The sequence below is a fragment of the Aedes albopictus genome, chromosome 2, assembly GCF_035046485.1.
Source record: "Aedes albopictus strain Foshan chromosome 2, AalbF5, whole genome shotgun sequence".
Lineage (NCBI taxonomy): Eukaryota > Metazoa > Arthropoda > Insecta > Diptera > Culicidae > Aedes > Aedes albopictus.
The window spans coordinates 340,854,121-340,867,584 of NC_085137.1; the positions used below are offsets into that span (position 1 = coordinate 340,854,121).

The 13,464-nt window shown below is 37.2% G+C and overlaps 2 protein-coding genes across 3 annotated transcripts in view; both read left to right on the plus strand.

Annotated features, from left to right (window-relative positions):
* LOC109430941 (cuticlin-4) overlaps window positions 1-13,464 on the plus strand; it is a 231,799-nt gene that overhangs the window by 193,169 nt on the left and 25,166 nt on the right. The window lies entirely within an intron of this gene.
* Window positions 1,868-3,017, plus strand: LOC109422840 (uncharacterized). Its single transcript, XM_029862971.2, has 2 exons — window positions 1,868-2,631; window positions 2,708-3,017. Exons 1-2 carry the CDS (start codon window positions 1,868-1,870, stop codon window positions 3,015-3,017), a joined length of 1,074 nt encoding a protein of 357 aa, XP_029718831.1.

The following is a 13,464-nucleotide window of genomic DNA, read 5'->3' on the forward strand; positions in this document are numbered from 1 at the left end:
TTGGAAGACGTCTTCGATGTTTGCCGTTCTGCTGAATTTCCTGGAGTGGAATTCTCGGAACTTTCTGATAGACTTGTTCCGGGTTTCCAGTGCTTCCTCGCTCAACATTCTAACAGGAACAATACTGTGCTTCGCGATGGCACCGCCGTGGACCAAAATTTTGTGGAGAGTTGGAGACAGCGGATACCAACCATATAGGCTAGAATAAATTATTATTATTATCCAATTCCATTATTATTAGTTTTATTATTATTATATGTCAAACTACATCTTACCTGATATAAAGTTTCCTAGTCGTTTCCAAGTAGTTTTGGAATACTTCCACGTTGATATCACTCTTACAGTTGATAATAACTAGAATGATGTACATTCTCTCCAGTAGATCTTCATTCAACCCCGTAATTTCGCAGATTGTACGCCATTCTTTGAAAAACGTTCGTGAGGTATTACCATCATTGCTGTTGCCACCGCTCGGTAACGGTTCGCTAATTCTGAGCCCTAGTCTTCGTTTTATTTCGGCTCGAATGGTGGCTTCTCGTTGACGGACAGCTTCGTTAGACTTCGCTACGCGCCATGTCGGTTTTTCCATTTTTAGTCGATATGCTACCTTAAGAAACAGTTCCATTGTAGATCAAAGTAGACTAGATCAAAGTAGCCTAGTTCAAAGAAGCCTAGTCAGCAGAGCATGATTTTCTGCATGCATGCTGTTGAATTTTGGTTAGTGCGTTATCGTTCCACAGAAAAAAGCAAGATGTCAGTTGGTAAGTTACAGAATTTCTCAACTTTTGAAGTAGATTCCCTAACTAAATTTTCCACCAGGTCTTAAAGTCGCCTTCCATGAATTGGCTGAACAATTCATTACCGATAGTTCTACAACATCCTTGTGTCAGTACGTTATTGACAAGTTCCAGGGCAAAACAATTGATACTGCAGAACTTCAAAAGAAAATTAGCTTTTTCGCACTCAAATTCACAACAGCATGGAAAAAGGGCAACCGGAAAAGAGACCGTTTCTTTGAGCGCAACAAAATTTGGTTGAGTGGGTTTGAAACTTTCAAAGAACTTCCGATGTCGAACACCAAGAGAGGGCGTCCGCGTAAATCATTTGAAACCTCAAGCACAAAATCGAAGCAGCGAAAAGTTCATGATATCAGCGTCGAAGTTCCGTATCAGGAGTTGATGTTTGCAGCGGCAACAAGAGCCACAAGTTCCGGACATAGAGATGCGGCAAAGATCATCAAAAATATTTCTGAATTTCCAGAAACCGCCACTAGCTTGAAGCAATCTATGAAGTCTTGTGATGCCGGAGTGGAGCAGTATTCACCGACTGAAGCTTTGGCATTCATTTGTAAGAACGGATTTTCCAAGAGTCAATACAATGACATTCGTGCATCGGATTTGAAGAAAGGGTGTGATTTGTATCCGTCCTACAATCGGGTTTTGGAGGAAAAGAAGCTGACGTATCCTGAAGGTAATTTCTATTTCATTAGATAGGGCCCATTCATACACTATAAAGGCATCACAAAACATCTTTTCTATTATCTAACATGATCGAAATGAATCTATGTTGCTTATGGACAGATAATTATGGGAATGCAAAAATAGTCATGAGATATTCATAATTTTCAGGTATTACGATAAAACCATCAGCAGCCGAAGTTCCCCTCCAATCCCTAGTTGACCACACAAACAAACGCTTAATAGAAAGCCATAGAAGTATTCTTGCTGGTTCGGCTTGTAATACGTTTGAGATTAACTATAAGTGGGGCTGCGATGGCAGTAGCAATCACTCTCGCTATAAGCAAAACTTTGTTGAAACGGATGAAGACGGTGAATTACGAGAGTACAATGATTCACACATATTTTCGATGGCTCTTGTTCCTCTCCAATTAATTGGAAGAATCTCAGAGCACGAACGAGATATTTTTTGGAAAAATGATCTACCTTCTTCCGTTTCGTTGTGCAGACCGATCAAGCTAATTTTTTTGAAGGAATCTGCTCAGCTAACGCGAAATGAAGTTGAGAAAGTGCGAGATCAAATAAAAAATCTGAGGCCAACTGAAATTCTTCAAGACGGTCGGACAATTACTGTATATTCTTCGTTAATTCTAAGTATGATGGATACTAAGGTAGTAAACGACCTCACAGAAACAAACTCGCAATCCTGCTCATTTTGTGGGAAAAGCGGAAAGAATCTGAATGACGCAACCAACGATCTGAACGAGACCAACGCTGAAAAGTTCTCTCGTGGATTCTCCCCTCTCCATTGCTATATTCGGACAATGGAACTGTTTCTTAAGGTAGCATATCGACTAGAAATGGAAAAACCGACATGGCGCGTAGCGAAGTCTAACGAAGCTGTCCGTCAACGAGAAGCCACCATTCGAGCCGAAATAAAACGAAGACTAGGGCTCAGAATTAGCGAACCGTTACCGAGCGGTGGCAACAGCAATGATGGTAATACCTCACGAAAGTTCTTCAAAGAATGGCGTACAATCTGCGAAATTACGGGGTTGAATGAAGATCTACTGGAGAGAATGTACATCATTCTAGTTATTATCAACTGTAAGAGTGATATCAACGTGGAAGTATTCCAAAACTACTTGGAAACGACTAGGAAACTTTATATCAGGTAAGATGTAGTTTGACATATAATAATAATAAAACTAATAATAATGGAATTGGATAATAATAATAATTTATTCTAGCCTATATGGTTGGTATCCGCTGTCTCCAACTCTCCACAAAATTTTGGTCCACGGCGGTGCCATCGCGAAGCACAGTACTGTTCCTGTTGGAATGTTGAGCGAGGAAGCACTGGAGACCCGGAACAAGTCTATCAGAAAGTTCCGAGAATTCCACTCCAGGAAATTCAGCAGAACGGCAAACATCGAAGACGTCTTCCAACGTTTGCTTCTAACATCCGATCCAGTGATTTCCTTGATGAATAGGAAAAACAGCGATTCTCCTTTAAACTCTCTTCCAGCCAAAGCTCAAGAACTTGTTATTTTGAATTGAATTGAAAAGATATGTAGTTTTAATTTTTATTTGTTCTAAGCTCAATAAACCAAAATATTAAGTATATGCATACTAATCGATTGTTTTTAGAAATCCAACATAGAAAGAAAAGTATGGAACCTTTCATTAGGGTAGCATTGACAGAAGGTTCTTTGAAACGTTGATAGTGTTTATTTTTTAGTTAAAAATCCATTTTTTTTAAAATATGTTTTTATGTGTTGATTCTTCAAAAAAACTTAGTTCTAGACAATTTTAAAGCATTCAATTGCGCACCTTTTTGCCGAAGACATTATACCTGTATTTTGTATATTCTTGAAGTTATGGCCATTTTTTGATGAAAAATGACATATTTTCAAAAATTAATTAAGCGCTTTAAACAAAAAACACTTCTTTTATTTTTTCACCATCGAACAATGAAAGTGAGATCTTTTGAATGGATTTAAAAGATTGAAAATCGGTTTGCGCCATTCTGAAATATTTACATGTAAGAAAAGCGATTTTTCAAGAGAAAATCTTGCATAACTTTCTTATTTCAAGAGATATAACATTGCCCTCTTCGGAGAAAAAGTGTAAAATCAAAAGATCTAAAAGTGCTCGGAACAACGTTTTTGCGAGAAATGTCCCTATGAAAAGTTATAAGCAAAAAACTGATTTTTTTAAGGTCCACCCTAACATCCAAGCTTCAAAAAATCATAACTCGTCAACCGTAATAGTTAGGAGGTTGGTTTCTTCGGCAAAGTTGCTCTAAATTAATTGTTCTAAAACTTTGTAGAACATTGTATAGGTGTATTTGGAAAAACAAAAAAGTTGATATACAAATCTTTTAAACCATTTGGAGCACCCTAATTTCAATTTATTGACTAAATAGGACACACATTTTGGAAAAACTTTCCCAAAGACACCATATAGCTAAAATCAATAGTTTCGCCGTAAATAATTTTGTCTAGCTAGATTCGGACCTGGGACCATTGTGCAGTGTTGGCAACACGTAGAAGCATTGTTATTCTCAGCTCGTTGCCTGTGCATTCCTCTTGGCGGCGTGGCGGCGAAGGTTCGTTGCCATATCGGTCGATGAAATCTTTCCACCAGTTTTATAATTCACGATCGGTTCCCGTTTGCAACCAAGCGGGTTCCAATCAGGGGGGACAGGAGACGACATTATGGATGACACACAGGCTGGGATTGCCCATAGGCCATATACATAGTATCACATCGGTAGAACTTTTATCGGCAGCGGGATAGGCCATTAGTTTAATTAACTAGCAATGCTGTTTTAAATCTCATCAAAGTAAGGGTGTTAACAGATCGATGTCGTTCTTAATTAGAGAACAGGCATGGAAAGAATTTGAGATAACCATCAGATTAAGTTCTAGATTGAGTTATACTTTTCAGCATTCCAAGCAAGAAGATATTACGCCTTATGACTATCATCATCGAGACATATTGGAGAGGATATGAAGATTAAAGCGGTTGTGTTTAGTAGAATGTATGGTTTGGTAGAACCTATTTTATATTTATATCCTAATAGCGACACCGTTGAAGATTCCTAGGTGTTCTCCCTTCAGCATGTTCTTTGCATTCTTCACTATCACCAAGACCATGCCCAACCTTTACTGTAGGTTAACGTAGATTATATGCCAATTGAAGTAGATTCTGTAGACTTTGAAAATCCTGAGCAACTTCGCAATTTATTATGCTAACTTGATACTTGATGGGCTACAACTCATAGCGATGAGTCTACGCCGAATGTAGCATTCATCGCACTTGTCTAGGTCATGAGTCAATCGCTTCCAGTTGCCCAGAACGTTGAAAGTCTTTGGGTCCTCTTGTCGTTCTTGCGGGGTACGAGTTACGTGCCCAGCCAACCGCATCCTGCCATGTTTTATTCGCTTCACTATACCTATCTCTATATACGTGATACAATTCGTAGTTCATGTGACGCCGCCAGGTGTCGTTTTCCAGTTTACCGCCGAGTATTGTTCGCAGCATTTTACGTTCGACGACTCCAAAGACTCTCCGATTAACTTCTCGAAACGTATGTACTTGGTCTTCGTGGTGCCAATCCGCAGAGCAACCCTCTTAAAAGGTATGAGACACATTCTACCGTGACATTACAACGTTTTGACGCCTTTTCGGTCAGATTTTCCACTATAACTCGTAAATTTGACCGTAAACCCTCAAATATTTTTGCATCTTCGGATTCCGTGTAAAATATCCAATAAGTATGGTCTGTTGTACAGTTAGTTTTCATTGGAAAAGTTTGTTTAAAATGAGATTTAGTAGCGTGACGTAACAACGTTCCCAAGTAACAAATTGACAACCTTTCAGCTTTCGTGGTAATTTATAAAGGTTTTATTATAGCAGCAAACATGCCGCGTTGTCTTCAGAAAGCATTTAAATATTCAAAATAACCACAGATAAAAATTTTACTTCTAATTGTTTTCACAACCTTCTGTAGCCAAAATTTAAAACCACATATGACATGGTATTTAAAATAGGTTTATCATATCATTCTGTTCCTCTAGAGAACCGTTCATTTGAAACTGTACACATGGACTTATAAATGTTGTGATATATTATTCCATAAATGTATTTTGTTATTATAAAAGACGCGAGTAAGCCAAACGGTTTTATATGGGATCAAACAGCATTTAAACCAGCTGATCAGCGGCTACCTGCTGACCGAGCGCAATCATTGCTTTTAGCCCATAATTCACATACCGTAATGGCAATCTTGCAGTGGTCAGCAAGAATTAATGTTTCGAACCATAGATAACTAAGGATGGAAGTTCGTCAGGGCATACTCCAGGCCATGGAAGTACAGTATAACCACAGACGGAATCACAAACGGGACACTTTACGAAGCACTCACCAGTGCCACATCAAGAGGGAGGTTCATACCCGGCATCTCTAATCAACTTGAACAAAGAATTGGCGAACAACGCTCGTGTCTTGGTTACTTATCAGTCGGTTCTAAATAATTTAATATGATTGTCGTTGGTAAAAGCCATCGTACGTAATTGCTGCCGTTTATAATCACTTCAATAAGAAAAAACACCACAAAATACTTCACAATGAAGTGCTTTCACTCGAATTAATGGCTCAAATGTAAACATCACATTCCAGCTGTCAAATTTTTAACAGGTTGCTGTTTAGTCTTAAGTTAAAAAATAACGGAACGGCTTTATATCAGCTTTTAATGTAACTGTTTAGCATGCAGGTTGTCATTACAAATGCAATCACAAGGCATTATGCGTTAAACAATGCTTTTATGAAAGCAAAGTGGAAATTATAGAAAAATAGATATTTTCAGCGCCGACATATTGGATTGTTCAGTTATTTCAGCTGAATGATGATTTTCAAGCATATTTCAGGTGACATTTGTATGTTATATTAACGATTTCGAAGAGGGCGCTTATTTTTTCGCATCTTTTATAGCATATTTCACATTAAATTTCATCTGGTAATTGGTTTGGCGGCACTATACGATAAATAATCACTGTGCAAAGTGTGCAAATTTGGAACGTACTATTTGCATTATTTCTCTGGCAGTTTTGTTTTTTTCTTCCACGATGAATCTATCAAGATGAAATATAATTTATAAATTCGGAATACTTACGATGAATGTCATTATTAGTGGGAATAGCATTTATCTAGGTAGAATACTCTAGAGTTAGTTACTACAAATGCTGGATTACTTTTGTTGAATACACTTCAAAACCTTCACCAGGATGGGCCAACTAGCAAGATTTTAATCTTCCTGAGGTTATGGTAGAAGCAATGCGGATAATGTTGCTGTGACTAGAGTTTTATTGAAGTAGGTTTATAATAATCTTCTAGTGTTTCATAAAACTGAAAATGTTACTTGGGTTGTAACGTCACGCTACTCATTCCCATTTTAAACATGAATGAAAACTAATTGTTCAACAGATCAAACCTAATGGAAATTTTTCAAGGAATCCGAATATGCAATAATATTTGAGGGTTTACAATCCAATTTACAAGTTATAGTGGAAAATCTGGCCTCTTTCACGGCCCGACGATCGATCCCGATGATGTCGATATTGTCTGCGAATCCCAGGAGCATATTCGACCGCGTGTCAATGGTTCTTCTCCTTTGCACACCCACTCTCTCCTTATCAATCCTTCAAGTGCTACCTTGAACAGTAAATTCGAATGAGCATCGCCCTACTTCAGACTGTCTAAGGTTACCAATAAAGACTAGATTGCAACCCGTCAATCGTCGCATGAATTAGTCTTAATAGCTTCGCCGGAAGCTTATGTACGATCATAATCTACCATAACTCGTTTCTCTTCACTGAATCGTGCGCCGCCTTGAAATCAATAAACAGATGATGGATTGCAAGTTGAACTCCCGAAATTTAGCGAGAATCTGCCGTTGTACCTCTAGCGTTGGAGGTTCCACAACCTGTCCATCGTCGTCGTTGAATTCAGCCTGTCGCTCTTCCATTCCCACCGTTCAACGATTCCTCGAAATGCTCTCTCCACGGCACACATACAAGGTTTTCAAGAGCATTTCAATGCAATGGTGCTTCAAGGGCGTTTCAAAGGGTTTTAAGGTTTTTGGTGAAGGTGTCTCTAAATATCCTCTGAAACATCCTGAAATGCTCCAAAATCCACCTAAAGCCCCCTCGGACCCCATGTAATGCACCTGAAATTTGACCTGAAATCTTCCTAAACCATCGAAAACGCCTCTGTAACGCTTTTGAAACTTGAACCCGCTGAAAGTTCTCCGAAACTTCCTGAATTGCTTCAAAAATCCTCCTAAAAGCCCCTTCGGCTCCATGCAACGCCCCTGAGACCCTTCGAAAATTCTGATAACGTCTGCGTAACGCCTCCGTAACGCTTTTGAAACCCGCTGAAAATCCTCGAAAACCTCCTAAAATGCTTCCAAAATCCCCCTCTGACCCCACTCCCCTGAGACGCTCCGAAACCCTTGGAAACACCTTTGTAACGCCTCTGAAATCCGCACAAACCTTCAACTTTCTGAAATGTTTCCAAAATCTTTCCTGCAATGCCTTCGAAACTCCCCTCAGATCACTGAAAAGGCCCCTGAAACCTCCTCCGAAAGACAATCTCACGCAATCTCCACCCTGAAGAGTCCCTGAATTACCACTGAGACTCCCTGGAGACTCCTGAAGCCCTTTGATAGGAACCTTCAAACCCTCTTTAAATGCTTCTGTACCCCACTGAAATTCCTTGGGACCCTTGAAACGCCCCTGAAACACCCCTTCAACCTCCCTTTTCCCCTATAAACGTCCCCCATGGTGGACGTCATTATTACATTTTCCTATGCAAAATATTGGTGCTGAGTAGCTCTTCCTTTTGTTATGCAGGGCATAACAACAGGTGCATAACTCAAAAGTGCATAAAAATAATCTACATAAAAAGAAGTTTTAGAGTGTATTATACAATGATTTATAAAAAAAGGTTGGGAAACCATGAAGGAGTCGCAAACGATTGCGATCCTAGTTTACGTACCGTAATCCGAGGTATCATTGATCAGCGGGGTAACATTGATCGGCTTGACCCAACTCAGGAAATGTTCAAACAAGCATTTTACATTGAATCAGTTTCTGCTATCGAATGGTATATCGTAATCTGCTATCATTTAGCTATTAAATGGCATGCACTTCATGAAAATTGAATTTCATAAACATTGAAAAAAATCGATTTTTCCATAAAAGTGATTCGTAACGTAATGAGATACATTGTCAAACATTCATGCTTGGCGTGAATACTAGATACAATATGATTTTTGAATACAATATGATATATGATACAATATGATACAATATGATTTTTGAAATCACTGTATTACTTCAATATGATATCCTAGAGTTGGATTTAATAAACGAAACTTTCATGAAAATGCTCTTTTTCAGTCAAATATACGGTTTTCTAAAAGTCGGCTATCAATTCCTTAAGCCATTGCCTATTTTTAGGCGTTAGTCGTGGTTTACAGAATTTTATTCCTAAAATAACTTAAAAATTACATAATTTGTAAGAATTTGAACAAAACATTCAAAATCAGCGACCCCGAATTTAGTAAGTAAGGGTATTTTCAACACAAATGAACATTGATCACTGACATGATCAATGTTACCCCAAATCAACAAAATCAAAAATCAGATCAAAAAACTATTTAAACATGTTTTAAAGTTTTACAATACTTTTTACAGTAGCTTAACACATACTCAGAGGGCCAGTACTTGTTTTGAAAATATAAAACATGTAACGTTTGCTTTAACAAGAGAATTATTCAAGAAAGAGCGAAAATTCTGATCAATGTTACCCCGGATTACGGTATTTATTAAAGATATATTCTAAAGAATTCCAGTAACAGGTTAGAGGAGCCTTTGACAAATTTCTAAGATACTTTGCAAACTTTATTTTCCAAAGTTTGTCAAGAGTAACATTTGAAGAGAGACTAAATTGTTTTCATGTATTTTTTTTAAATCGATGTAACACAAAGATGACAAGACCTACAAAAATGTAGTATGGTGGACTATCGTGAAAAGTTAAAACAAAAACAATTCAAACAATGCTGATGTGATACATTTAAAAAATAATAAAAACTTGTTCCATTGATTGAATATTTTACAGCGTGTTTCGTGCCGATATGGACATATATAGGCTCAGTAGCCTCTCATCAACAAGTTGGATGCATAGAAATTTGTTTATAAAGCAACTTTTCATAATCTAACATTTATCTGGACTAAAATTTGAAGAGGGCGTAAATTTTCTCTAATTTTTGTATCGAAGTATTACAAAGTGATTTATTGTGGACTATTGTAGCATTGACTGATGTGAAAAACATTAAATAAATATAAAGATTAACATTAGGAGTACTCACTAAACAGATTAAATTGCTGCGTAAGCCATGATTTTCTGCTTATTTGAAATGTTTCATGATTCTGCGAATGAAATAATCAAAGATTGCCTTGGTGATCGCGGCGCTTAATCAGTTTACGCTGTTAAGTTAATTTCCCTAATGATTTTATTTGTCTGTATTACCGAAATTTTTAGCCCTAGGCTAGTTTATCATGGGACCCACGCTTTACTTCCCTTCCGAAGGAAGATCTCACATTTTGTGAGTTTGTCGGGAGTGGGAATCGATCCCAGGTCATCGGAGTGATAGTCATGTGCTTTAACCATCACACCAGGTCCGCTCCACAACATTGATTTTGCAAAACAATTGGAAATTACCGTTTTTACATTTTATTTTTTCTTCTTTTTTTTTATTTCTGTGTTCATAATTCTTGGTTAAATAGTTTTTGATAGAAGAACTTTTTTTTCTTATATATATAGGTCACAGCAGTATTGTTTGAAGAATATGTAGGGGATTGAACGATCTTCCTACAGAAAAATAATCATCGATTTAAAAAAGATAGGTTTTTCGCAATATCGACCTTTTTTCAGTTTACGAATTAGTTATACATTTTTTGGATTTTTGTTTTCAAAAAACTTCATGTAATTTCCCTATACGATATTTTTTGGTAGGTCTTGTCATTATTGAGTTACATCGATTTACAGACGACTCTTCACATGTCGATGTTCTATTAACATCTCGATATCTCTCTCTATCTCGATATTTTGGTCGGTCCCTTCAATCTGCATACATTTTTCCTCTCCATGTGTCGATATCTTTTAATCTCGATGCAAACTATATCGTTTTTGTTCTAGGTTTTCTTTTCGTATGTCCATATGACCATTTTCACAGGTTGCTAGACCAAGTTTTCTAGGAGCAAAAGATTCTGGGAACGTGTCTTCAATATCGAGATGTAGAGAGTCAACTGTAAAACAAATCTATGAAAAGAAGGCCCTTTTCAAATGTTACGCTTGACAAATTTCTAAAAACAAAGAATGCGAAGACCTATTGTTTATGTGCATCATTTTTCGTTTGGTTCTAAAAGGGTGCTGCCATGCCACCCCTATAAAAGTGTTGACGTGAAATTCGTCATTTTATAACTTTATTTGCCATTTCTCTTCCAACCATCTGGTGGATTTTATCGTTAGGGAGTTTCTAATGGTTATCTCGATATTATAATACTGGCAGAATACCATGTAGATAGGTTGTTGTTAGAATGTAAGTATTAGAGTGGGTCAACGTTCTATGGAGAAACTTTAAATTTGATCGTATCAACCCGGAACAAAGCTTTTTCAATGTATATTAGCGTCTAAAACAACTGTGCAAAATTTGTAAGCGGTTGGTTGCGTCCCCGTATTCAGCATTGCGATTGAAATTTGTGTGGAAGTTAGTATGAGAAAACGTACTTTTTTGCATTTTACTCATAAATTGATTTTTTTTTGTCTAATACCATGTAACTAACGACGTTAAAATATAGCCTAGGATATGCCGAAAAACTTTGCCGAAGACCGCAGAGTGATCCGACGCTTGTGAAAAAAGTTATTTGCCTGGTAGCTTAGACCAAAAATTGAGATTATATTATTGATGTTATTCCTTTACATGTTAAATGTTAAGCACCACCGGGCAATCTGTACGTTATAACTTTTTTCACGAGTGTTGGATCACTTTGCGGTCTTCGGCAAAGTTTTTCGGTATATCATAGGCTATATTTTAACGTCATTAGTTAGATCGTTTTAGACGAAAAATTTCAATTTATGAGAAAAATGCAAAAAAGCACGTTTTCCCATACTAATTTCCATACACATTTCAATCGCAATGCGGAATACGGGGAAGCAACCAATCGCTCCCAAATTTTGCACAGTTGCTTTGGACGCTAAAATGAATCGAAAAGGGTTTGTTCCGAAAAATCGACTTTGTTGACCCAGTCTAGTAAGTATATATTACCGAAATTTCTATAATTCTCGTCAACATTTTTAAAGAGATTTCTACTGCGCACATGTGGTTTAGTAGGTCCTGATAAAAATATTACAATAAAAGAGTTATTAAAAGTAGAAAACACTTGGCAGTTGCATTGATCAAAAAATGTTAAATTTTCAAATAACACTCTGAACATATACAGATTTTTCTCTTTTTTTGTAGCGAATATAAAACCTTAGATATAAGCTGTACCTCAAAAAATTGAAAATGTTTCATCAAGTACAAATTGGTATATAATGTTTTAAAAAATGTTCGATAAAAGTTTTCGACTGTGTCACTGGGCGTTGCATACTAGTCCGTTGCCTAGTGTCGTGTTTCCTTCAAAGAGCGAAAAAGCTCACTGGAAGCATTGAACGTGTCCGTGTCTTAAAAAAAAATATTTGAGGGCAGAATCCAAAAATTATAAAACATATTAAACTCATTCGTACAGGGTATTCTGCTTAGCGGGTTCGAAAAGTCGGTACAAGATCAGCATTTCAATGTTTGATTAATCTATACATAGTGATTTCTGGATAATTGTGCTGTTTTAGAAATTTTAAATAACAACATTTGAACGTAACAAATTGAACTGAAAGAATTTACAGTGGTGTTGCTTACTTTCAGGTGTATACTGGAGATATCTGTCCCATTTTATATAATTGATTCAAATTTGTAAGAATACTCTTCGCTAAGCCGTTTTGAAAGCATTTTGTTTAACAATTTAATTATTCAATTCCTAAATCCATACAAGTAGGAAATCATTGACCGCAAAATCACTGCACTTGAAATATCATATGAACGATTCCAAAAATAACAAACAATCTCATTCAATTTTCTCATCGATGTTTATTTTAGTTCCATCGTTAGCGATTAAATTTAACACATTCTACCTCTCTAATACTTACGTTGCTCTGTCATTAAAACATTATAATCATATCGTATATGTATGACACTCATGACATAATTCAACACCCATGAGAGCACAAAAGACTTCCGAAACGTATCAATCAATTAGAGTCGGCACGGGTAACCATTTATCAGCCATGGGCACCCAAAAGCTATAGTTATCCAACTCTTTCCGCCATGTAGCCACGAGTAACACACATTCGTGGAAAATTAAATCCCAAGAGACAGTGCTCACAGGCAGTCTCATAAGATGGTAATAAAATGCAATAACAGCCGCACAGTCACTTCCCAATGGGTGTATAGCTATAAACTTGAAACGTACGAAGTGGCCTAACGAACGATGAGACCCATGGTGATCAGCGAAGATTGGCTGTGTACTGGGTATGTGGAGCGCCACCTGTGAAAAAGAGACCGACAAAGCATCGATTCCCAAAGATTGGCAATTTTTAAAACCAAAATTATGCAAAAAATGAATAACTATTCAACACACGTATTACGACATATTTTGAAGTAAGCCATCTATACGAAGCAAAAAACAAGGGATGGTTAAAATCCACAACAGAGCACAGCACGGCCAGTTTGGACAGGGTAAGTTTTTGAGGTCGTTCACCGCTCCATTGATCTAGTGTAGAGTCCACACAGGAGATCTAACCAACGATGGTAAGTTAAAATTCAATATGCAAGTGCCTCAGA

Coding starts and splice junctions, on each gene's coding strand:
- LOC109422840 (XM_029862971.2), top strand. CDS start 1,868: ATGGCTCTTGTTCCTCTCCAATTAATTGGAAGAATCTCAGAGCACGAA. Junction 2,632..2,707: donor ACTAGGAAACTTTATATCAG/GTAAGATGTAGT, acceptor AATTTATTCTAG/CCTATATGGTTGGTATCCGC.